Source organism: Vicugna pacos, chromosome 1 (assembly GCF_048564905.1).
Source record: "Vicugna pacos chromosome 1, VicPac4, whole genome shotgun sequence".
NCBI lineage: Eukaryota > Metazoa > Chordata > Mammalia > Artiodactyla > Camelidae > Vicugna > Vicugna pacos.
The window spans coordinates 83,319,322-83,343,823 of record NC_132987.1 but is presented as its reverse complement, the minus strand read 5'-3'; the positions used below and the strand labels follow the sequence as shown (position 1 = coordinate 83,343,823).

Here is a 24,502-nt window from a genome sequence, read left to right as displayed (position 1 = left end):
GAAAAAAATTGTTTGGTATTTATATTAATTGTACAACTTTTGGTATTCTGAGTTTATTTAGCTCAAATTTTTGTACAACTTTTCCTAAATTGTTGCTAAACTTTTCTTAAAATTGTTAAGATATCAGTTCCATAAAGAAGCTTCTATTGTTAATTTGAGATGTGAATAGGAATTGTTTTGAGAATAATGGGATCTTTTTCAAAGTTTTGTTCACTTTGTAAATGGTACTCTCAGTGCTTTCCATTTCATGAGCATTGAAATAGAGATTTAAAATGTCACTTAAGGAATAGGTGATTGCAATTTCAAACATGATGTAATCAATAAAGAAATACATTTAATATGAAAAAGAACGAAACCCGTTGTTAAGAAGAATATTGACAGCTTGTGGTTCTAGGAAGACTAGACATTGCCTTATAGAAAGTGAATAGAAAATGAACCTTGTTGGATTGAATTAAGGGTTTTTAAGTGACAACTGTTTGATTTTGTAAACTATAAATAGAGGGCAGACAAAAATTGTAAATTAAAAGAATTTATTTTGTTTATACTATTCACTTTAATATTACTATTATAATTCAGAAGTAATTCCTAAACAGTAATTCATTTCTAGAGTTTTATTCCTGTGGATGTTTTAATATCCACAGATAAGAGTAATTGGTTTTTGCACGCTAAAGAAATATATTAAATTAATTTATTTCTGTTTATTTATACTCACTGCTGAGAGTACAGGTGCATCTGAGCATAGTGAGGTAATTGTGGAGCACCAGTTAAGTGTACTTCAGTACACAGCCAACTTAAGGAGTTGGGTGGTATTTCTTTCTCATCACATTTTGGATAAAGGGGAAATTTGTAATAGAAACAGGTAAGGTGCTGTTTTATGTTGACTTGTGCTGTTTTCATCCCATTCTTTGTTTGAGGCAAAGAATGTACACTATTTTCAGTTTCCAAATAAACTAGTGTTTTGTTTGGGGGCTGGGGGAAAGAGCCTGATGCATTTCTGTGTTCATTAAAGGTGCTAGAAAGTCACCTCATTTGTACAGAAAAGAACAGTATGTTGGGGACTTTTTATTTTGAGGAAGCATGGAAGAGGGAAAGGACTTAGAGCACTCTCTAAAGTTAACTTCTCATTAGCAGAGGAGATATTCTTCCATTTTGTAAGCAACATCTGACAGCAAATGCATTGCGACATTGCACATCCAGTAAAGTTATGAGCAGCTTTTTTTCCTTACACAAAAATTCCTGAGTTTTTTCTTAGCAGAGAAAGGGGCACCATTGGTATACCATTGGTGCAATTTGATCTACATGGATTATGGGTTAAAAATAAGTGTATGAAAATTTAAAGCATCTGTTCTGTTTGTACTAGAGTTAATTTTAGTAGTTTACAGTGCAGCATTCTGTGATGTCTGTCTCCTTCGCCTGTTGCACAGTGCTGAAATATTGTAGCTATCGTGTTTGTCCTGTGAAGCGAGGTCACTAGTTTTAGCACCTTCTTTACTTGGCCAAGACCCTAGTTAAAGACAAATTCTACAGAGGATTACATTATTTGATAAGCTCCCAAAGCTGTTGTGCTGTTGTGGATCTGATCCTCATATATAGTTTCACTGTTTTTTTTTTTAAGCTGGTGAATAGGGTGTTTTCCCCCTTGGTGTTCAAATAAATTAAAATACTATAACAAGTATGTCTGATTCTGACAAGAACCCAGATAACTTCAAGATTTCATATTTAACAAAATGTGTTCTCACAGACTGTAAGGTATCACGGTCATTTCCAAATGTGCCATCATACTATTTGTTGTTAGAATGTTTTGATGGTTTGCGATTGGTATTTAAAAGTAAGTTACATAGTATTTATAATGGTCATTTAACTCCATCCATAGTTACTGTACAAGTGAATCTGTAACAGAGTACTCCTATTTCCATTTCTACTAAATGTCACACAGAATATTTAGGAGTTTTGGTGTGTTAGTAATTTGTAACAAGTATGCCAACAGTAGTAGTAGAATAAGTTCAGACAAAGCTTTGATGCTGTCTCATGACCTAGGCATTAAGAAATAACCAGAAGTATGATGGTACAAATTAAGTCATGAAACCACAACTCAACATGTGCAACCTGCCGCTGTTACTGTTACTCAATTAGCTGGTACCCACAACTGGTACCCACAAAATACCAGCTGGCCATTTTTAGTTTTAAATAATTGGTAAGAAGCTTGTGCCTGGGCATAAAGTATCCATGGGCAAGCTGGCCTGTCACGGTTCAATCTGTACTTATAGTGGTTTACATTCTAAACAAACTGGAATGAACTACACCCCAAAAAGAGCCACTCCCACTTCTGTTCAGTGGTTCTTAGATAATAGGACTTGGGCTAAAACCTTGGAATAGCCAGCTAGAATGTACACTATGGCTTTATGTTTACTGCCAGGTCTCCAGTGCCTCGCACAGCGGCTAGCATATAGTAGGTGCTCAATACATATTTATTGAAGGTTAAAAAAAAGAATACTGTTATTAAAGAGGAAAGAATTCAGAGCATGAATTAGAGTTATGGGAGAAGTACTGACACTGAAAGGGAGAATTCTAACGAGAGAGTCTAACTTTGCAGAGTATGTGAAGAGGATGAGGACTGAGAAAGATGACTAATGACTCCTTGGCGCAGTTTTGTTAGAGTGATGGAGGGTTTGAGTGAATGAGGAGAGAGTAAGCAATGAGTGGAGACTACTGTTTGCAGGAGCTGTACTGAAAAGAGTAGGAGAGAGATGACTTTTTGAAAGGGAGTCACATATCGGACCTTCTGAATAAGCAAATGTGGAAATATTTGAGGAAAGGTGAATAATAATCACAGGCTATATTGTTTTTTATATTTCTGAATGATAGAAATTCTTTCAGTGAAGATTTCTGAGTCCATTTGATCTCCTGTCTCTGTTTAATATAGAAGGCCTTCTGTATCCTTGGGTTACATATCTGTGGGTGTGGAACCCACAGGTTTGGAATCCAAGAAAATGGAGGGCTGACTATGCAGTACACCATTTTATTTAAGAGATCTGAGCATCCTCGGATTTGGGTATCTACACAGGGTCCTAGACCCAGTCCTCCAAGGATACCGAGGGACAGCTGTACTACTGCTCACAGAGATTTGAGCAGTATCCTGTCAGTAGAAATACCGTATTTAAGGTGTCTGCATAGCAAGTGTTGGGATTTTATTGATCTTCCCAGTAATGTGGCTTTTTTATTTTTATTTTAATCAAATAATAATGTATCTTAGACACTGACCACTTTAAGACACAAAATTATTATTTTTTTAAATTGGTAATTGGGTTTTCTCTGTAGTTTCTCTGTACTCTACATTTACATTTAAGAGATTATGCATTTTCTAGGTCCTAAGTGATCTTTCTGAACTACTGTAATCTTTGATTTTTTTATAATTACAGGAAAGAATTAGATTTTGAGAATTTTGAAAACTAATGAAGTTGACTTAGCTTACTTGATAGACTGAGAAGCTTTATAAATTAAAACAATTTGTTTCTAATCCAGGAAACATTCTGTCTTAAGTGTTTTAGCAATTTATCTCAATATGCTTAGGTGACAAAGTGCTATTCTGAAGTTGAATAGGCTGTGGGAAATCATACAGGCCATCTAATAAGTTGCTGGGAATGATTGCTAATGGCTTACTTCTAGGGCTAAATTTCATTATTTCATATGTATGCTATTAAAAAAATTTATTGAGTGCTTATTTTGTCTTTAAAGATTTATTCTTGTCTAAATGAAGAGTGACTAAGTTTTCCTACACTCATGTTTTCTCTTGTCTTGTGATTTTAGTTTTTTCCACATTTTACGATTGTCTCATTTGTGCCTCAGGATTTGTGTCACATGTACCCAACAGTGGTTCATGTGACCAGCAACTCACTGGCTAACACACTTCTTTTTTGGGAAACAATGAATCTTTAATGTTGGTGGAGTCTTGTATGGAGACCATCCTGAAAGAGAAAGTTGGAAAGGATAAATACAGGCAAGGTATAGGCATTAGGATGGAATGGGAAGAAGAGTGCGAGGGATATTCTGTTGGAAGAGAAGATAATTCATACGCTGTATGAATACTCTCCACCTCTTTTGATTAGGTGATATCTGGTACTCTCCCCATTTTATAGGTGGAGAAACTGAGTTTGTATGCTAGGTCACACAGCTGTTAAATGTGTGGAGTCTGATGTCACGTTTTCTGGTTTTAAATTTTATACTATTTTCTCTGAAACATGTTGTCTCTAAGCCTTTATATTTTTAATTCCTTGGTGCTTTTGCTCTTGAGCTGCCATAGCAATTGTTTACAAGTCTGTTCTTTTCCCACAGTGGCTGTTAACATGTAATGCTATTAATTTGAGGAGTTATAGAGGCAAGGCAAGCTCTTACCTCCTTAACAATCTTAAGATGTGGCTCAGACCCTTCATAGTGATGCTCTCTTTTTCTTGAAATGGTAAATGAAGGTTGGATGCAATAGCTTCCTCTAAAAACTCTAAATTGAAGCATCTCTAAATGTTCGCCAATGAACAGTAAACATTTTTGTAACATTTTATTGACATAATTCATGTATCATAAAATACATACATTTGAACTGTACAGCCCAGTGATTTTAGTGTATTCCCATAGTTAAGCAATGATCACCATGATCTAAAGTTCAGAATATTTTCATTAACCCCAAAGAAACCTCATACCAATTAGCAGTTCCTCTTGTTCCCCTTTCACCCCAGGCCCTAATGATCTATGTTCTGTTTCTATAAACGTGCCTATTTTGGACATTTCATGTGAATGGAATCACACGATATGTGACCTTTGTGTCTGGTTTCTTTCACTGAGGATACTTTTCCAGGTTCATGCGTGTGTTACATGTTATGAACACTTCATTCCTTTTTATTTCTTAGTATTCCAGTGTATGAATACACATTTTATTTATCTATTCATCAGGTGATGGACATTTTGATTGTTTCTACTTTTTGGCTTTTATGAATAATACAGTACTGTTATAAATATTTACTTACAAGCTTTTTATTATGTCCTTTTTTAATGTAGTAAAATATACATAACATAAAATTTGTTTAATGTGTACAATTCAGTGACATTAAGTACATTCACAGTGTTGTGCAGCCATCACCACTGTCTATCTCTAGAATTTTTCATCATCACAAACAGAAACTCTGTATCTAATAAACAATAGTTCTCCATTCCTCTTTACCTCCAGGCCCTGTTAACCTCTATTCTACTTTGTGTCTCTGTGAATTTGCCTATTTTAGGTGCCTCATATGAGTGGAATCTTACACTATTTCCTCTTTTGTGACTGTTTTTTTCTCACTTAGCATTTGTCTTGAGAGTTCATCCACATTGTAGCATGTGTCAGAATTTCCTTCCTTTTCAAGGCTGATTAACATTCCATCATATATATATGTACACATTTTATATATATCTATATATAGATACACACACACATACATACATACCACATTTTGCTTATCCATTCATACATCAAAGAATATTTAGGTTGTTTCCACTTTTTGGTTATTCTGAATAGTGTGCTATGAACATGGATGTATAAATATCTGAGTCCTTGCTTTCGGTTCTTTGAGGTATATACCTGAAGTGGAATTGCTAGATTATATGGTAATTCTGTGTTTAACTTTTTAAAGAGCTGCCAAACTTTTCCACAGTGGCTGCACCATTTTGCATTCCACCAGCAATGCACAGGGATTCTAATTTCTCCGTATTCTTACCCTCACTTCCCCCTTTTTTTGACACTAGATATCCCAATAAGTTTGTTGTATTGTATCTCGTTGTGGTTTATATACAAGTTTTTGTCTGGTGTATGTTTTGTATTCTCTTCAGTGTATACCTAGGAGTAGAATCGCTAGATTATACTGAAACTTTTTTTTTTTATCGAAGTACAGTCAATTATAATGTGTCTATCTCTGGTGTACAGCACAGCATCTCAGTCATGCATGTACATACATATATTCATTTTCATATTTTTTCCATTAAAGGTTATTAGAAGATATCGAACATAGTTCCCTGTGCTATACAAAAGAAACTTCAAAAAAATCTGTTTTTATATATAGTGGCTAACATTTGTAAATCTCAAACTCCCAAATTTATCCCCTCCCACTCCCTTTCCCCGGTAACCATAAGATTGTTTACTAAGTCTGTGAGTCTGTTTCTGTTTTGTAGATGAGTTCGTAGTGTGTGCCCCCACCTTTTCTTTTTTAGATACCACATATGAGTGATATCATATGGTATTTTCTTTCTCTTTGTGGCTTACTTCACTTAGAATGACAATCTCTAGGTCCATCCATGTTGCTGCAAATCATACTGTAACTTTATTTTTAATGTTTTGAGGATCTGTTAAACCAGTTTCATAAAAGGCTGTGCCACTTTACATTCCTACCAGTAATGTATGAAGGTTCCAGTTTGTATTATGTCTTTTTGGTATTAGCCATCCTTGTGAATGTGAAATGGTATCTCATTGTGGGGTCTTTTTTTCATTGTGGTTTTGATTTGAATTTCCCTAATGGCTAATGATATTGAGTGTCTTTTCATGTACTTATTAGCTACTTGCTTATCCTTTTTTGGAGACAGGAGAGTCATCAGGTGCTGTGGAAAGGTTAAATTAAAGTAAAGAATTTGTTATTAGAAAGGTTATTAGGAAGGAGCATAGGAAGAATTGTTCCTCTGGAGTTGTGGGTATCAAAGAGGATGGACAAGTGATGGGCAGGGGATAAGAGGAGGAGTTGAGTGGAAAATGAGGGAGAAATGGTGACATATATTGTCAAGAATACCTTCAAAAAGCTTTGCCGTGAGAGGAACAATCAAAGATGCAGTTAACTACGTGGAAGGAAAGTTTGGAGGAGCTTTTGCGGTTGTCATTGTTGATGTTGTTTCTAATAGCAGTACATAAGCATATAGACTCAGAGGAAAGAGCCAGAGGAGAAAGAGAAGTGGAAGGTAGCAGAGAGGGGGTAATTGGTGACATGTGGTTCCAGAGGAGTTGGGGGGGGGCAGGTAATACCCAGGTGAAGTTAGTCTCAGGTTAGAGAAAGGATATCTAGACATCTGTGCATGTAGGAAAGAAGGAAATGATGCCTGGGATGATATGCAGCTTATGTTTGTTTTTGGAGAGTGGCTGAGATCAAAGGGAAGAGAAACCTGCTGGCCTGTAGTTTCTCCTTAGAGTTAGAAGTAAATGTCACTTGAAGGAAGGTGACTGGGTGGGGAGTCTGAAGAGAGTCGTGAATAGAACATTTCTGGGTAGCATTGATGCCTAGAAGAAATAGAAGGTGGTGAATCTATGATAGCGTCATAAAGTTGTGTTAATTTGTTTTCTAATGAAGTCCTCATTGAGCAGAGCGTAGGAACAAAGAAGGCAGAACTCGTTAGATTAACCTGATGTTAGGATTTTGCAGCTTTCTGAATGTGGCAGGAAAACAAAGGAATGGAGTTCAGGGTGTTGAGAAGGTGCTTAAAGTCTCAGGCCATGGAATTAATACTGAGGACATAAAGTGAAGCCACATGAAAGTTCTTCTAATGAATCTGTGCCATCCTTCCACACTCTACTTTTAACTCCATACACAGGAACCATGGGGAGCATACTCTTTCTCCAAAATTAATTTTCTTCCATGCTCAACAATAGAACCAAATATTTTTACATTTTGTAACTTCCTTCCAAGTTTATCATATATGTAAACTTTTAGAAAAGAAAACAGTTGTCAGTATGGGTTGCACTTGTTTATCTTGTTTGCATTTTCAGTAGTCGGTATGGGAGAACAAAAATAAATACATATGTGCCACTATGCCACATTGTATTCTTATTGATTATGTGAAATGTTCTTTCTTAAGTAATAGCTACTTAATACTTTAAGCAAAGACATACATACTGAGAATTATTATCTTTTTTTCTCCTTGCAAATATTTGTTTATTTTAGAGAATACAGTTAATAATGCCACCTCTTAAAAAAAAAAAAGACAAAATGCTCCTGTAAGTACACCACTAGAAGTAAGATTTTAAAATATCCTTCCCTATGTGTGTGGGAAAGAATGAGGTTGGAATGAGAATAGTATATTTTCTCTTTCAAACATGTATGCTTACATGTTAGTTTTAAAACTCTTTTTCTTAAAAAATTAATACAAGTCCTTAATAACAAACATTTTCCATGTTATTAACTGTTTTTCAGTATTTTAAACTGTTGCTTAGTATTCCGTATACTGATTTAAATCAATTCCTCATTTTAGGACATTTACATTGCTCGTAGTTTTTCATAGTTAAAATAAGCACTGCTTTGACATACTTGTAACTAAATCATTTTACTCATTCTTTTATTGCTTGGTGAAAGGTATATGTATTAAAAAATCCATTAAATGTTATCTAAATTATTCAAGTAGGATACATACAAATATAATACATATTCTAAGTATACTCAGGTTGTACTGACTGATGCTATGTGAGAAGTTAAAAGTTTCCTTCTATTTCACTTATTTAAGTAAGCATCTTTTATGATTTTGTTTTTTGTTCTAATGGTTACTGCCGTAATTCTAAATAATATTTGATGCCTACGTTACTTAACTTTTAACATTAAGGAATATTGATTATTGAATAATTCTTGAGGGAATTTGTGCTAAGGATAAGTAGGAAAAGATTAATGCAAGGAAATTTTAGGAAGTGTGTAAATAGCAAGCAGTAGAGGAGCAGCCAGATAAATTTCTCCAGCCATTAAAAATCTTATTTTTAAGAGTATTGAATGAATCAGAGAAATATGTATGATATTTTTGAAAAACACAAATAAGTGAATCCTGCAGGGTATAAAATTATATACTCGATATACCAATTTTTATATGTATATATGTCTCTGTACACACACATACATATATGAAGAACTGAAAAGTTATTCACAGAATGTTAACAGTGATTATCTCATAGTACTAGAATTGTGGTTGGTTTTAAAATATTTTTTTACATTGGCCAAATTCTCTAAAATGATTTTGTTACATTAAGAAAAAGTTATTTTTAAAAAGTCAGCTATTGTTCAGTAATAATAACAATAATAGCATTCATGGCTTCTGTTTATTGAAGAATTATTATGTTCAAAGTATTGCACTGAGTGCTTTGTGTTCAGAAATTTGTTTAAGCGTTAACTGACCCTATAAGGTAGTCACTGTGTTTCTACATACGTTACTTGCTTAAGATCACATAGCTGTTGAGTTGGGCCAATATTGGATCTCAGATCTGACTGTAAAGCTTGGATTCATGGGCTTTTGTGATACATTGAATACAGCTGAATTTAAAAAATTATGGTAGAATGTGCACATAAAACTTACCATCTTAACCATTTACATATATAGTTCAGCAATGTTAACTGTATTCTCATTGATGTGCAGCCAGTCTCCAGAACTCTTCTCATCTTGTAAAACTGAAACTCTATAACCCATTAAGAAACTCTTCTTTACCCCCTTGCCTCCAGTCCTTAGCAACCACCATCCTACTTTCTATCTCTATGAATTTGTCTATTCTAAGTACCTCATATATGTGAAATTGTACCCTATCTTTTTGTGACTGGTTTATTTCATTTAGCATTATGTCCTCAAGATTCATCCATGTTGAAGCATGTGTCAGAATTTCCTTTTCTAAGGCTGAATAATATTCCATTGTGTGTATATATGTGTATGTGTGTGTGTGTATCTCCCCTATTTTGTATATCCATCAAAGGATATTTAGGTTGTTTCCACCTTTGGCTTTTGTGAATAATGTTATAAACATTAATGTACAAATATCTGCTTTTCTCGCTTTCACTTTTCTTGGGCATTATATCTAGAAGTAGAATTGCTGAAACATATGTTGATACTATTTTTAAATTATTTTGTGGACTCACCATACTGTTTTCTTTAGTGACTACATCATTTTACATTTCCACCGACAGTGTACAGGGTTTCAGTTTCTCCACATCCTCACCAACATTTATTTTCTGTTTTTTTGTTTTTGTTTTCTAAAATAATAGCCATCCTAATGGGTGTGAAGTTTTAATAGACTTGATTTTTAAATTCTTCCAGATGTCCTTGGGAAGAATGAATAATAAACAAGTATATATGCATCATACACTTAACCAATTGGACTATTGATGCTTATGTTCAAAATTAAGAGATAGTCTTAATAGCCAAAGAATTGAAACAAATCAAATGGCCATTAACTGATGAATGGATAAATTATAGTATATACATACAATAGAATATTATTTGACAATAAAAAGCATGTACTGATACATGCTACAACATTGAAAACATTATGCTAAGGGAAAGATACCAGACACAAAGATCACATATATATGATTCCATATATAAAATGTCCAGAATAGGTAAATGTATAGAGACAAAGTAAATCAGTGGTTGTGAGGTGCTAGGAGCTGGGTGCGGGGGAGTGGAGAATGGCTGATATTGGAAATGGGTTTTAAGTGCAGAAAGATATATGTAAAAAAAAAATTTTAGGAAATGGATTGTCTTGCTTTCATCTCCTGTTAGGAGTGTGTACAATTAAACTTTTCAGACATTTTGGAATTACAGGGAAGAGAAGTGTTTAGAACATGACTAGGAGTAAAACAATTTGTAAAAAAAAAGTATATAGGGTTTCTTTTCCCTAGTGGCAGATTTTCTGTAACTTTTTAAGTTTTAGGAATGCAACGTATGCTATAATCTAGTTGCTTTTAAAAAATGTAATTTTAAATATGATTCAATGTATGGCTTATTTGAAAAATAGTTACAAAATTTCAAATTGAATTTATTAATCCTAGAAACATTTAGAAATGAATGTTTAATTTGGTAGCGTTTGAAAATTCATGTCCCTTCACCCCCTTAACTTGCATTGTGCAAATGCTTCCATGTACTAGAAGTTACTCACCATTTGGTTGAGGAAAAGAAGTCTAATTCAGTTACTAGTTTAAATATAAACATTACACTAATTTCATGTAAATTTAGTCATATTGTTTGCCTTGCTGTAATTCTAAAGCAACTTGGGTTACAGTGCTTACTAGATTAGGTGATTTTTGCCACAGAATATCAGCCATGGGGAAATTCTGCTAAGTTTTATGTAAGTTTTGAAAATATGTCATTGCTAGATCATCAACAGTAACCTGTAGGGTTATTGCACAAACATATGTTATAGTTTCAAGGTCACAGAGTCAGGAAGAGATGCATTTCTGCTTCTTTACAACCCCCAAACTTTGGATTTGCTTTGCCTTGAATCTTCTGAGCAAAGAAGACAGTTACTTACTTTTCATAATTCCTAGAATACTTTTCTATTTTAAGACCTGTTTGAATATCCAGTACATTTTTATCAACCTTTAGCTTGTGAGGATAGTAAGAAGCCACCATAATCAAAGAAGATTTAAAAAATCAACCCACCCAGTCATACTCTACCAGACATGTGTTTTGCTTTTGAATGTTAGGTATTGCTTGTTCAAAAGTAAAAAGAAACTTGGTTTAGGGGAAGGAAAATTCTATTTGAGAGATAAATGCCGTAGAGTTCTTCCCTTGATAGGAAATTGACCCTTTTATGAAATATTTAACTTCACTATTTTCAGCTCTTTTACTTCTTTTACAAGCACATTTGTAATGTTGAAGATCTGATAACTGAACCTTTGAACATCGTGTTCAGATGATAACATTACTTTTAATTATTTAGATTGTGGGAAGTGCCTTTTACAACTTGAGGTGGAGCATTTTCTGGTTTCTTGTTCATGGCTCCTGGAGACCACACTTGCGGTTCCCTGGGGGAAGCATCAAAGAGTCCAGTAGCAGCTGTATCAACAGAGATGTGTTTGTACATTATTAAGATTTTAAAAGTACATTGAGGATTGGACATTTTGCCCCAAAGTACTAACTTTGTTGTCTGGAATAGTAAGGGATTTGGCAAAGTTACTTCAAAAAGAAACCAAGGATTTTGCACTGAAAAATGGAAAAATTCTAGTTCTTCATTTATTTGGTAAAAGAATTTTATCTCATTAAATGATGTTTTCAGTTCATTTTATCATTTAAAAGTATGGTATTTATTCATCAGAGATTCCATTAAATTTTCTTTGCTTAATGGTTACAAACAATCCTTCAGATTCCATCAGGCTGTCTTGTACATTTTGGCTAAATAGAACAGATAAACTTTAGTCTTTATCAACTACGAGCCTTAATTAACTATTTCTCAGCCGTAGACTTAAAGTCTCTTTTTTTCACTTTCTGATCCAGCACTTCGGTGACCATATAGGAAAAGAACAAAATGTTTTTTTGTGTGTGGTTACTATTTAGATTAGATCAATTGAACATACGAATTTGTAGTATTCTTGTTAAGAAATATTTCATAAATATATGTATATTCACGTATGACTGAAGAATTGTGCTGTACACCAGAAATTGACACAACATTCTAAACTGACTATAACTCAATTTAAAAAAATTTCAAAAAAAGAGAAATATTTCAAATTTGATCAGTGCTTTTCTGTTGAATATGATCCCAAGTGATTACACTTTCATTTAATTCCTTTCCCTTAAGGGGGCAACACTGTAGTAAATTTATACATTTAAACTAATATTCTTGGAATTCTATCAATAGGGGAGATACTCTTATTGAGAGAATGTGTAATTGAAGCAATTTACTTTTCTCAAAAAACTCAAAAATGTGACAAAATCCTTATTTTTTGATCCTAGTGGGAAGTTCTGCCATTTAGCCTGCTTTAAAGAATCTGCCTAAGTTAGGGATTTTTACTTGTAAAAACTTAATTTCTTATATATTGTGTACTAAAATTGTAAACGGTGACTGGAACCTCAGCTTTTGAGAATTCTGAGGGAATTTAAGTGGTTGTTTCTTGGCCCCAAAACAATTCATACTTTTGTGAAAGTTTTTTTTAATTTATTATTTAAACCGTATATAAATGAAAATAAAATTTATTTCATACTTACTTTTTTCCCCTTAAACATAGCAGACTAAACATAACTGCTTAATGATTTACTTGATAATTTACTCAGTGATGTGGTGTTATTTTGCTTTAGTATATAACAAATACAGTGATGCCATTAGAGTTGTTTTGTTCCTCTAACATATATTGAATTTTTACTGTAAGCCAGGCACTGCTCTAGGCATAATATCACTATAATTATGTACTAAGTATTCCCATACTTTGCATTCTTGGCCCAATTTTATACTTTCCTCTTCATGCCACTCTCTAGCATAATGCTAAGAGTATAAATTCTGGAACCAGACTGGTAAAATTTGAATCCTGGCTCCCACTTAATAAATGTGTGACTGTAAGCTACACAACCACCCTTTCCCTCAGTTTTTGCATCTGTAAGCTGGGGCCAGTGATGTAACCTATTTCGTGGGGTTATTGCGAGAGTGTAAAAAAACACATGTGAAATATTTGGAACAGTGGCTGGCACAGAGTTTGTGCTGTAGAAAGTGTTAGTCATTACTACTGCTATGACCATTTCTGTTACTTTGACTTCTCAGTGTTGTCAGCCTGTTTGCCCTGTCTCCTCTTTTTAAATTTCTTTAATCTTAGAAAACAGAAAACTAAGCTTGCTGAAACTAAGTGTAAAATAAGAGTAAATTAACTATATAAAACCTGAGATTGCCTTTCAAGAAAACAAAATGGCTTGACGTTACATTTTAGCTGCTGAGAAACTTCTTTCCTTAGACATAACCTTTAACAGGCTGTACTTATAGATGAATACTGAGGAAAAAGAAATAAGAAATAAAATTTATCTTAATAAACAGGACTTGTTTTTCAGGGAAAAAGATCTTGAAGAAGCTCTGGAAGCAGGAGGTTGTGATCTTGAAACTTTGAGAAATATAATTCAAGGGAGACCGCTGCCTGCTGATCTGAGGGCTAAAGTTTGGAAGGTAACTGGAAACTAAAACAAATAAAATGTAATCACTTAAGAATAATATTTTAGAATTTTTATTTTCAGTTGTCTTAGTTACAAAAGATTATAATCTTATGAGCATGCCACATTTAAAAAATTTATCAAACAGAGCAACTTAGTAAAATGTGTTTCCATAGTGGTTTATTGAATTGGTATATTTAATAATTTAGGTTTTGAGAGGTAATGTTTTTTCTTTTGTAGCCATTAGAAATGATGTTTATGATGATTGTTTAATGAAATGGGAAAATGCAACCAATGAGTAAAATAGGATATAAAATTGTAGATTAGAATGATCTCAGCTATGTTAAAAAAGGATGGGAAGAAGAAGTAGGCATCTGGGTGTTACAGGAGATTTACAGGAGTATTACAGGAGATTTCCTTTGCTTTATTTTCCTCTTCAGCTGCTCTCCAGTATGTGTGTGTTATCATTTTTTAATTTTAAATTAAGATTTTGTTATGATTAAAAAAAGAAATAGTTACCTTGTTAAAACATGTGTAAGCAAAGAGTAAGGTAAAAATCATCTGTTACCTACCACCTATAGGTAAAACGCATCTTTTTACTTTTTCCCCCTCTGCACATATATATGTAACAAATGGAATTATACCTGTACATAGCATTCTGAATGTTTTATTACAGAAATTTTTAAAAACACCTACAAAAGTAGAGACACTTGTATAGTGAACCCTCGTGTACCCATCACTTACTTAGCTTTAACTATTGTCAACAGTTGGCCAGTCTTGTTTGAGTAGTATCCTCATTCTTTCCTCACAGTCCCACCCACTGGATTATTTTAAAGCAGATCCTTGGTAGCACACTGAAATATTTCAGTATGAAAGTCTGAAAGTTATGAAGACTTTTAAAATAGTTGTAACACCATTAAATTTAAAAGAATAGTGATTACTTAAAGTGTCTTCACGTGGCTGAAGGGATGGGGGAGCTCTCTGGGAGTCTCTAAGAGGGGTGATCCCACTTATTAGGGCCCCACCCTCATGACCTAATCACTTCCCAAAGGCCCCACTTCCAAATTAGGGCCTTAGTTTTCAACATATGAATTGGGGGAGGGTGCAAACATTCAGTCTATTACATTGATGATGTTTACTTGAGATAAATTTACATATGTAACTATGTAAATATTTTGTGTAATTCATTTGATTCACCTGATTAACATGAAGTAGTAAAATTTAATCTAATATATTACTTTGTAATTTTTGAAGTATGCATTATTATTCCTAATAATACCACATTATTATATTAGGCCTCCATTATTATAGCATATTTTCCAAGAATGAAAAATAACATATGAAGCTAGTTTTTTTTTTTAAATCTTTCTTCCAGATTGCTCTAAATGTTGCAGGAAAAGGAGATAGTTTGGCATCATGGGATGGTATTTTAGACCTGCCAGAACAGAATACTATTCACAAAGATTGTCTGGAGTTAATTGGTAGGTTAAATAATTGTTTTCAAACAGTGAAAAATTTTGCAAATAATAATTTTTGGGTGGAGGAGTCACTCTTTGGTAGAGTTATCTTGTTATAATTTGGGATATGTTGAATTTGTAAAGGGCTAATAAATAGTTTTGGAACTACTCTTTTGAAATTCTTATGAAATAATGTCTAATATTTTAAGAAAGAGAGTCTGATTTTTAATGTTACTTTTGCATTATATGTTTTTTTTAACATTTTTTATTGATTTATAATCATTTTACAATGTTGTGTCAAATTCCAGTGTAAAGCAGAATTTTTCAGTTATACATGAACAATATATAGAACTTTTGCATTATATGTTTATTTCTTCAAGTAGAAGTACTTGAAGAAATAAACATATTTCTTTTGTGGCAGTTTTTAAATAGTTTTTTGTATAATTGAAGATCTGTATGATTGTATACAGTCCTCAAATGAAAGTCATAGGTCAAGATCTGTTATAGAAAAACTTGTAAACCTTGGGTGAATAGGTTTCCAGTCACCTCATGAGGTCTTTTTGAAGGTTAAATTAATTTGATTTGTATTTCTCTTTTTTAATCTGTAGTCCATTGGTGTCTTTTTGTTTTTCTCTATGTTATATTTTAGTTGAATTATTGATTAAGTAGGCTTTTGGGAACTGACCTCAGAAACATTGCTGATGTGGACAAAGGAAGGGAATTTGGTGGTGGAGAGTGAATCACTTTCCCTCCCCTTGACAAAGCTCTAGTTGCAGCTGCCCATCATGAGGTAGATGATAATCTGTTGTTTGGAAAATACTTTTTTGCTTTTCAGGAAGGTGGGTTACACTTACCTTTCCTACTGTCTGCTTCAGATTGTCCATTCTTATGTTTAACATATATATAGGTCAAGTATATTAAGTTAGTGAATACTGACTAGCTAGTAAATACGAGCAAGTATAAGGAAAAATGTGCTTTTTATGTAGTTTTATTTTGCCCTTGACATTTTCTAAATGCAGTAAGATAGAATTGTATGTTTGTAAATAAGTGTTATATCCAAAAACTGAGCCTCTAACAGATGCCTGGTGACTTTATTTTGACACTTATTTTCTAGGCCAGCTTTCAGTGCCAGAAGAGAAGGCAGCAGAATTACTTTTGGATATTGAATCTGTAATTACCTTTTATTGTAAATCACGTAACGTTAAATATAGCACGTCCCTTAGCTGGATACATCTACTCAAACCGTTGATGCATCTTCAACTTCCACGCAGCGATTTATACAACTGCTTTTATGCTATCATGAATAAGTACATTCCCAGGTAAAATATGATTTAGTTATTATAGTTTTACAAATGAATGAAGGTCTAGTCTGCATTGAACTAAAGTTGTTAAATTTACTGTGGTGGTAAAGTAAAATATTCAAATAATGTTTACAGTTGTTTGAATCATAATTGTTATTAACTATTTTATGTTTATAAACATTTTGTTAAGGATTCTTTAATTAAGAATTTATCTTTCTAAAGGTTATATATGCAGCATAACTATACTTTTTTGGTGGTATTTCTATTTTAATTTCTTATAAAATAAAAATAACATTATAGTGTCTAAGTAAAAAGTAAAAATTTTGGAGTGCTGCTACTGTAAGTGAGGTGCTTGGAATGTAGTCTTAGAAATACAGGCATTGAACAAGTAATTAGAAATGTGCAGAGTGTTAGAAAGGTGAAATATAGAGTGCTATAAGAGTGTGTAACGGGGGTGATCTAACTTTCCCTGGAGGTCAGGGAGGTTCCCCCTGGGCAGGTGACACTTAAATTGAGTCTAGACAGATGTGTAGGTTGTTGTGGAGGGGAGAGGAGTTGGCAGAGGCGGCACTCGTGAGGCCAGAAAGAATTCCTGTAGTTCTCAGTGCTGTGGATCAGGTGGTTCGGATTTTGGAACCAAAAGGAACTTGTGACATAATCTAGACCAGTGATTTGGCTGCACAGTGAACACTGGATATGCATTGGCATCATTGAAGGAGTTTAAAAAAATCCTGATGCCTGTTTACATACCTGACTGATTAAATTTCTAAAGAGGACATCCATGCTCAATGTTTGTTTAGGCTTAGAGCTTTTTAATTGATGGCAGTGTGCAGCCAGAGATGCTGTGCATATTGTAGCATATATCATTACTTTATTTCTTTTTATTGCTGAGTAATCTTATTGTATGCACATAGCACACTTTATTTACTCAGGCAACAGTTGAAGGACATTTGGATTGTTTTCACTTTTTGCCTGTTATGGTAATGCTGCTGTGAACACTTCTGTACAAGTGTTTGTGTGGACTTGTATTTCATTTCTTTTGGGTATGTACGTAGGAGTGAAATTGCTGGATCATATGGTAACTCTGTGTTTAACCCTTTGAGGAGTTGCCAGATTTTTCCACAATAACCGCGTCATTTTATGTTCCCACCAGCAGTGAATGAAGATCCCGGTTTCAGTACATCCTTGTCAGTTTTTTTAAATTATATCCAGACTGAGTGTTGTCTCATTATGGTTTTGGTTTGTATTTCCCTGACAAGTAATGATTTTTGACATTTTTTTCATGTGTTTAGTGGCAGTTTGTCTATCTCCATTGGAGAAATGTCTGTTCAGCCAAAGAATTTATTTAAAACATACTGGTCCTTGAAGTTTCCAATATAAATAGACTATGTAGAACCATGTAGATTTTTTTTAAAACTCCCAGGTGACTCTAATGTACACCAGTTTCTTTATAGTTTGCTTTTTTAGAGACTGTACGTCTACCATCATACCACTTGTTGAAATATTTTATATGTGTGGAAGGGTAGTATGGCATAATGGCTTAATGCCCAGTTTCTGTTACATGACCTGGGTGAGCTACTTTACCACAGCTAAGCTTCAGTTTTCTCATCCGTAAAATGGGGATGGTAATAGTATCTTTCCTAGAGTTGCTTGTAAACATAAAACGAGATAACTTTGTAAAGTATCTGCTGTAGTGTCTGGCACATGGTTATTTCCTCAATAAATACTGACCTTTATTATGATAGCCTGTACTTAGAGCTACTTACGTTTTTAATGATTTATTAGGCACAAGGAAACAAGGCAGGAAGTGGTACAGTTATTCAGTAAGGTCAGTGTTTGGCCTTCAAACTGGGATTCACTCTGAGCATCTGGAACTCCGGCCACTTCAGCAGCTTCTAAGGCTCTGGGTCCACCTTTTTGAAATGTTCACCTATGGCCATTTCAGACTTGTACCTTTGCTGAAGGATTCCTAATTGAGTACGTTAACTGTGAAGCTAACCGGAAGCCTTCCTAGGAGTTTCTTCTTCTTTGACAGGGAGGAAGGGAGCTGGACTTCCTCAGGACTCTGCAGATCTTCTTTTGGGATCTAGAACTTACCAAAATAACTAAGTGATCTCACTGTTTTCAGTGGTCCTTGGAGTCCTTTCTTTTGAGTGCTTCCCTGGGTTCATCTGGAAAGAATCTCCCTAGAGTTGGCTGTACACCTGCTGTTCCTACAAACTTTTTGTCAGGTCTTGTATATGAGGTATTAACAAGAGACCTCTGCCCAGTTGTGTCAGGCTTGCTGTGAATGCGGTGGTGGTTAAATGTTCTGGGGAAGGGAGAGGAGGTGGGTATTGCAGGAGGATCAGCTACTGATATGACCATTTCTGACCTATTAAAACAAGAAACTTTGCTTCTCTTGTCTTTTAGGGATTGTTCTCTGAAGGGGAGACCATTTCATCTTTTCCGATTACTCATCCAATACCATGAACCTGAGCTTTGTTCTTTTCTTGATACAAAGAAAATTACTCCAGACTCCTATGCACTCAACTGGGTAATAAAGTGAAAGTAGGAACACTTAATGAAAAATAGCTTTCTATAAAACTATAGTTAGGATTTTTTTTCCCCAAGGAAGAGAAAGAAAAGCACTAAATTATAGACCATTACAATTTAAACCAAAGGGGTACAATTATTGGCACTTCAGAAATCATTATTTTGCTTTTCACTTTCATTAACTTAAATGTAATATGAAGTTTAGCCTTTTGTTGTTTTACATATATATGTAAATATATAACATGTAACATATTTACATATATATGTATATAATATATGTAAATATATGGATCAGTTCACTTTAAAACTTTCTGTGATTAAATTGTTGATCGCATGTATAAGAATTGATACCTAGTCACAAAGAAAATGACTTAAAATTATCAAATAACTAATATAAGAGAATATAAAGTACATCTCAGTGCTCTATCATTCTGCATTTGTATTTTAAGTGGAAAGTTTTATTATTCTAGGTCAGTGGTTCTCAAACCTTTTGGTCTTGATCTTTTATGCTCATTTATTGAGGATCCATAATTTATGTGGATTATGTTGGTTAGAAATTAAGAAATTTTAACCATCTGTTAATTCATTTAGAAGTAGTGATAAATCTAATACATGTTAACATTAAGAGCCTATTTTTAAATGAAAAATAACCATAAGAAACCATAATTTCCATAAAAAAATTAGTGAGAATAGTGACATTTTTAAATAATTTTGCAAATCTCATTAATATTTGGTTAGATCACAGGCAGGTACATTCTCATATCTGCTTCTTTATTCAATCTGTAATGATATCATACTTTATGTAGCCTTTGAAAAGTTCTATTGTTCATTTGTGAGAGAATAAATATAAAAAAGGAAAAATCTAAGTATTATTATGAAAATAGCTTTGACCTCACAATCTCTCCTGGAAATACTCCTGGGGAGTTCCAAGTCTCCTTAGACCACACTTTGAGAACTGCTCTTCTAGGTTAACTTAAAGATCTTTCTAAAACAGTGATTGGGTGCTAGAAGAATATTCAAAAATTTAACACATTCCTTGATCATATCTTACCTAACTTTTCTTCAGAAAGGATTCCATATCTGCCACTTGTTAACTGTTGATTAAAGACGCTTAGCCTCTGAGCTTTCATTTCCTCGTCTATAAAATGGGAATACTAATAGTACCCACCTCTGAGGGTGATGGGATTAGGAAACATCAGGAAATGGTGAGGAGAGAATCCTAACTGGTTTCAGCTCTGGCATGCTAAATCTCAAATTGCAGCAGCCTACTCTTTAGTTCCCTCTTGGCCACAGTCTTGTCATTTTGAGTAAAAATAATAAAATACCTGTAAAATTGTGGTTTCTCTGAGATTCATTAAATCTACTTACTTGTGTGGAAGTAAGAAACTTTCTTTTAAGTATTCTGGTACTTTAATAAAGGTCTCTCTGGTGATATCATGCCTGGGAAATGGCATTTCTGTGGCCAGAACTCTGAATTAGTATTCAGTGCTGGTAGCAGATTTTAACTGATGACTGAAACAACCAGCTTCTCTTTGTTCATGCCCTAGGTAACTTCATTCTTGCTGCTGGTATCATATCTATGGAATGGAGTCCTTTTATTTTTCAATCATGAGATGAAACAAAACAAATTCCTAAATCTCAAAAACTCATACCTGTGAACAAAGCAGTGGTAATTTCAGTTTAGCTAAGTGAGTTTAATGATGACCATATCTTGCTCTTCTGTTTGTGTTGACATCTTCCATGTTGTAATGGCAGTTTTTAAATAACTACAGAAAACATCAGAAGCAGTGTGTACTTCAAAAGCTTTGTGGTCACCTGCAGTAGCAATTACATGGGCTCTAGAGTCGTGGTCCTTTTTTCTAGTCCAAACACTACCGCTCACGAGCTCTGTGATGCTAGGAAAGTTATTTAATGCAAGTCTATTTTCTAACCTGTAAAACGGGGAGAAAAATTTGTACGTTGAAGGCCTGTTGTGAGAATATTTAAAATAAGAGTTATTTATTAAAAGATACATGATAGTAGTTTAGTACCTGGCACTAAACATATGTGTTCCCATTTGCTCCCTTTAGTCATTAAATATGTTTTAAATTTAAACCTGTAGATGGAATTGTTTCAGTGTCTAATAAAAATGGAATGACCTAAAAACATCACTGAATTCATGCAGTTTAAAGCACAGTTGAGCGCTAGAGAAGCTTATACATTAACAATTATTTTATTTGAAATAGAAAACCATAGAGCTCCTGAAACCTGTTGAGGGACATGAATGTTGTCTCACCTATTTCAAATGAAGTAAAGTAAGCATGGGAAGTAATTCGCCTTTATATTGCCATTAAAATTTCCCTTGATGCTCTTAACTTAAATTACCATGCTTGATCCTCACAATTACCTTGCAAGTTAAGTACTGTTAATACTTAACCGTTATAGAGCTGGTGGATAACTGCTAGTTATTACGCTATGGCACATATTTGCTAGTGTATATATACTAGGTTAATTATCTTTCTTTTCACAACAGTGATAGAAGACAGGTAGTAGTATTCCTTTTTTTAAACAGAAGTAGAAATGGAAGCTTAGAGGTTAAGTGACACGCCATAAGTCATACAGCTAGTAAGTGGCTTCATTGTGCCTTGAATCCACACGTTCTATCTTTGGGTTACGTACAGTAAAATTAAGGTGTACATTTAAGCAGACAGTTTGATGTGTTACATATTTGCCTCAATATTTTTAAAAGAGTAAGTCATTTCCAGTGGTTTATATCTCTCATTTCATGTCCTAATTACAGCTTGGAAGCCTTTTTGCATGTTACTGTTCCATTGAAGTCACTCAGGCAATATGGGATGGATATCTACAACAAGCAGATCCATTTTTTATTTATTTCTTAATGTTAATAATCCTTGTTAATACAAAGTAAGTATCAAGTTGGCTAAATTTTTCTCTTCTTTGTTTTCAGGGTGCTCTGTTAATACTTAACTCAAATTCATTTGATTCTCTTTTACAGAGAAGTCATCTTAGCACAGGAGTCTGACAGCAAAGAAGAAGTTATCCGTAAGTATAATTTAATGTGGAGAAAACATTTCAAGTCACTTACTTTTCTAAAACTCAATTTCCTCATCTGTACGTTTAGGAGATTAGTCTAGAAGAGTTCTGAGGTTTCTTTCAACTCGTAGACACTCTTCAGCTACAGACCTCAAAGACTGTTTCCCCTGATTTTACTACCCTCATTCATTCCTTCCATGTTTTTTTCACTCTTTCAGTTTTTTCTCAGATACTGTTTCTTCAGTTTCGTTGTTCAACTAAAGTGCCCTCCTTTCTCTCCCCTTCCCTTCCTTCTTCCTTAATTTCCCTTTGAATACTCAGCTCTCATAAGCATCTCCATTGTTGAAATCTTGGTTCTCCTTTTGGATTCTCCACAGTCTAGCCCCCACACAGATTGAGTTACTTTCTCTCTGTATTGCCTGGCACTTTGTACTGTCTGTGTTTTTAGTGTTTATCTCACTACTTTGTATTTCTCAAACAAGACAAAGTTCCTTAAGTCAGGAACCATTTCTTGTCATTTTTTTATTTCCAAGGGCCTGACATTTAATATGTGTTTGTTAAATAAATCACAGTGTTCCAGTCAAGGCTAATGAATATGATTTGATTGCCTGACACCATCATTCACTAACAACAGAATTACATTAGCAGTTTCAGCTCCTTTTGGGGAAATCCACTTCTCCCCAAGCAGTTTTCAGTGCATCACTGTTGAGATTCCATTTAGATAGTTATAATGTTGAAGATATTCCAACTTTGATATGTAAATAATGTTCATTATTCTTCACAGGTAAAATTTTTTATATTATAATATGTTTATGATTGTAGAGTTCTTGGAAAATACTCCATCCAGTTTGAATCTAGAAGATACAGAAGACCTTTTCTCTCTGGCTCAGTATTACTGCAGTAAAACACCAGCTTCATTTAGGAAGGTACGAAACCAGAAATGACCTACTTCAGTATTTCACATTTTGTGCATTGTTTTATTGTTTATGTTGTATCCACATCAGGTAAAAGACTCTAGGTTGTCATTCTTTTCATGTGTTACAGTTTTGTGTGATTTTTTTTCACTGTAAATACTCTCCCTAATGGAGAAACAGACATTTGAAAAGATAGTATACAAATACACTAGGAACCATTTCACTTCTACTCTGATTATTATTTCTGATCAGTCATGAGAAAATTGACTGTGAGGTATTTCTTAAAGTAATGCTTTCTTGACTTTAAAGATTATATTAGAAATATCTGATGAAGGGTGTGTAATTATACCTGCTTTATCTGAAGTTCAGCTTTGCACAACTTTAATGACACAGAGCCATGTTTTAAACAAAGAAGGGTCACTTAGCTCCACTGAGACCTAGAACCTTCCTCAGATCAGATAGGTACTTTCAAGAGAAAGGACACCAGATTAGAAACCCGAGTGGTGTGAACTCCTAGAAAGTAAAACTTGAAGAAGCAAAAGTTAATAGTGCAGGAGGCACAGACATACCATTTATAAACAGTTTGTGACCCTCAGGTGCTCATGAGAGCATGACTGTCTTTTCTGTTCAAGATGTTGTACCATTATCATTGCTAGTTGGAAGTTATGTCTCTGAAACATTATAATAAATTAAAATATGTTCACTATAGTGTGTTCAGAAGGTAGATAAGAGAAACCTTTTAAGAACATTTCCCTCAAAACTAATTAATTACAAAAGAGATTTATTTCTGGAACTAATTTCGGCTATTTTAATAATTTCCTTATGTAGATCACTTCAGTTCCCCAAAATGTTGACTAAATTAGATGGAGTTAGATGGTGGGATAGTGACTATGATACTGGATGAAAAAGAAATCTTATCCTTTTTTTTTTCTTTAGTCTTTTGAGAGAAATAGCTTTTATTCTTCAGACATGGTAAATAATCTGCACTGGCATTTGCTAATTAGAGCCGTCTATAGCAGTATATTACACAATTTATGCCAAGTTTTTGTTTTTATTATGTTAAAATGTAAGAAGTTTGAGTAATCATTTAAAAATTTAATATTTAAATAGAGGTAATAGTATTTTAAAAAAGCTATGTAAAATGTGGGGTTTTTTTGTAGTCTTTCTTTTTTTATTTTTTATTGAAGTGTAGTTGATTTGCAATGTTAATTTCAGGTGTACAGGAAAGAGATTCAGATATACCTACACATATATATACACACACATATTTTCAGTTCTTTTCCATTATAGCTTATTATAGGAAATTGAATATAGTTCCCTGTGCTACATATAGTAGGTTCTAATTGCTTATCTATTTTTATACATAATAGTGTGTATCTGTTAA

The 24,502-nt window shown here is 33.8% G+C and overlaps 1 protein-coding gene across 3 annotated transcripts in view; it reads left to right on the top strand.

The window, feature by feature from the left end:
* The window catches only part of TBC1D23 (TBC1 domain family member 23), a 51,159-nt gene that overhangs the window by 3,710 nt on the left and 22,947 nt on the right, over nt 1–24,502 (top strand). For 2 of the 3 annotated variants that reach the window (XM_006208048.4, XM_006208047.4), the window contains exons 2-8: nt 13,783–13,894; nt 15,254–15,359; nt 16,450–16,654; nt 19,049–19,172; nt 21,951–22,075; nt 22,167–22,213; nt 23,027–23,130. In XM_006208048.4, coding sequence (XP_006208110.2) covers nt 13,783–13,894; nt 15,254–15,359; nt 16,450–16,654; nt 19,049–19,172; nt 21,951–22,075; nt 22,167–22,213; nt 23,027–23,130 — 823 coding nt within the window. Of the gene's footprint in view, nt 1–13,768; nt 13,895–15,253; nt 15,360–16,449; nt 16,655–19,048; nt 19,173–21,950; nt 22,076–22,166; nt 22,214–23,026; nt 23,131–24,502 lie in introns of all 3 variants that reach the window. The other variant, XM_072966280.1, reaches the window with a different exon arrangement.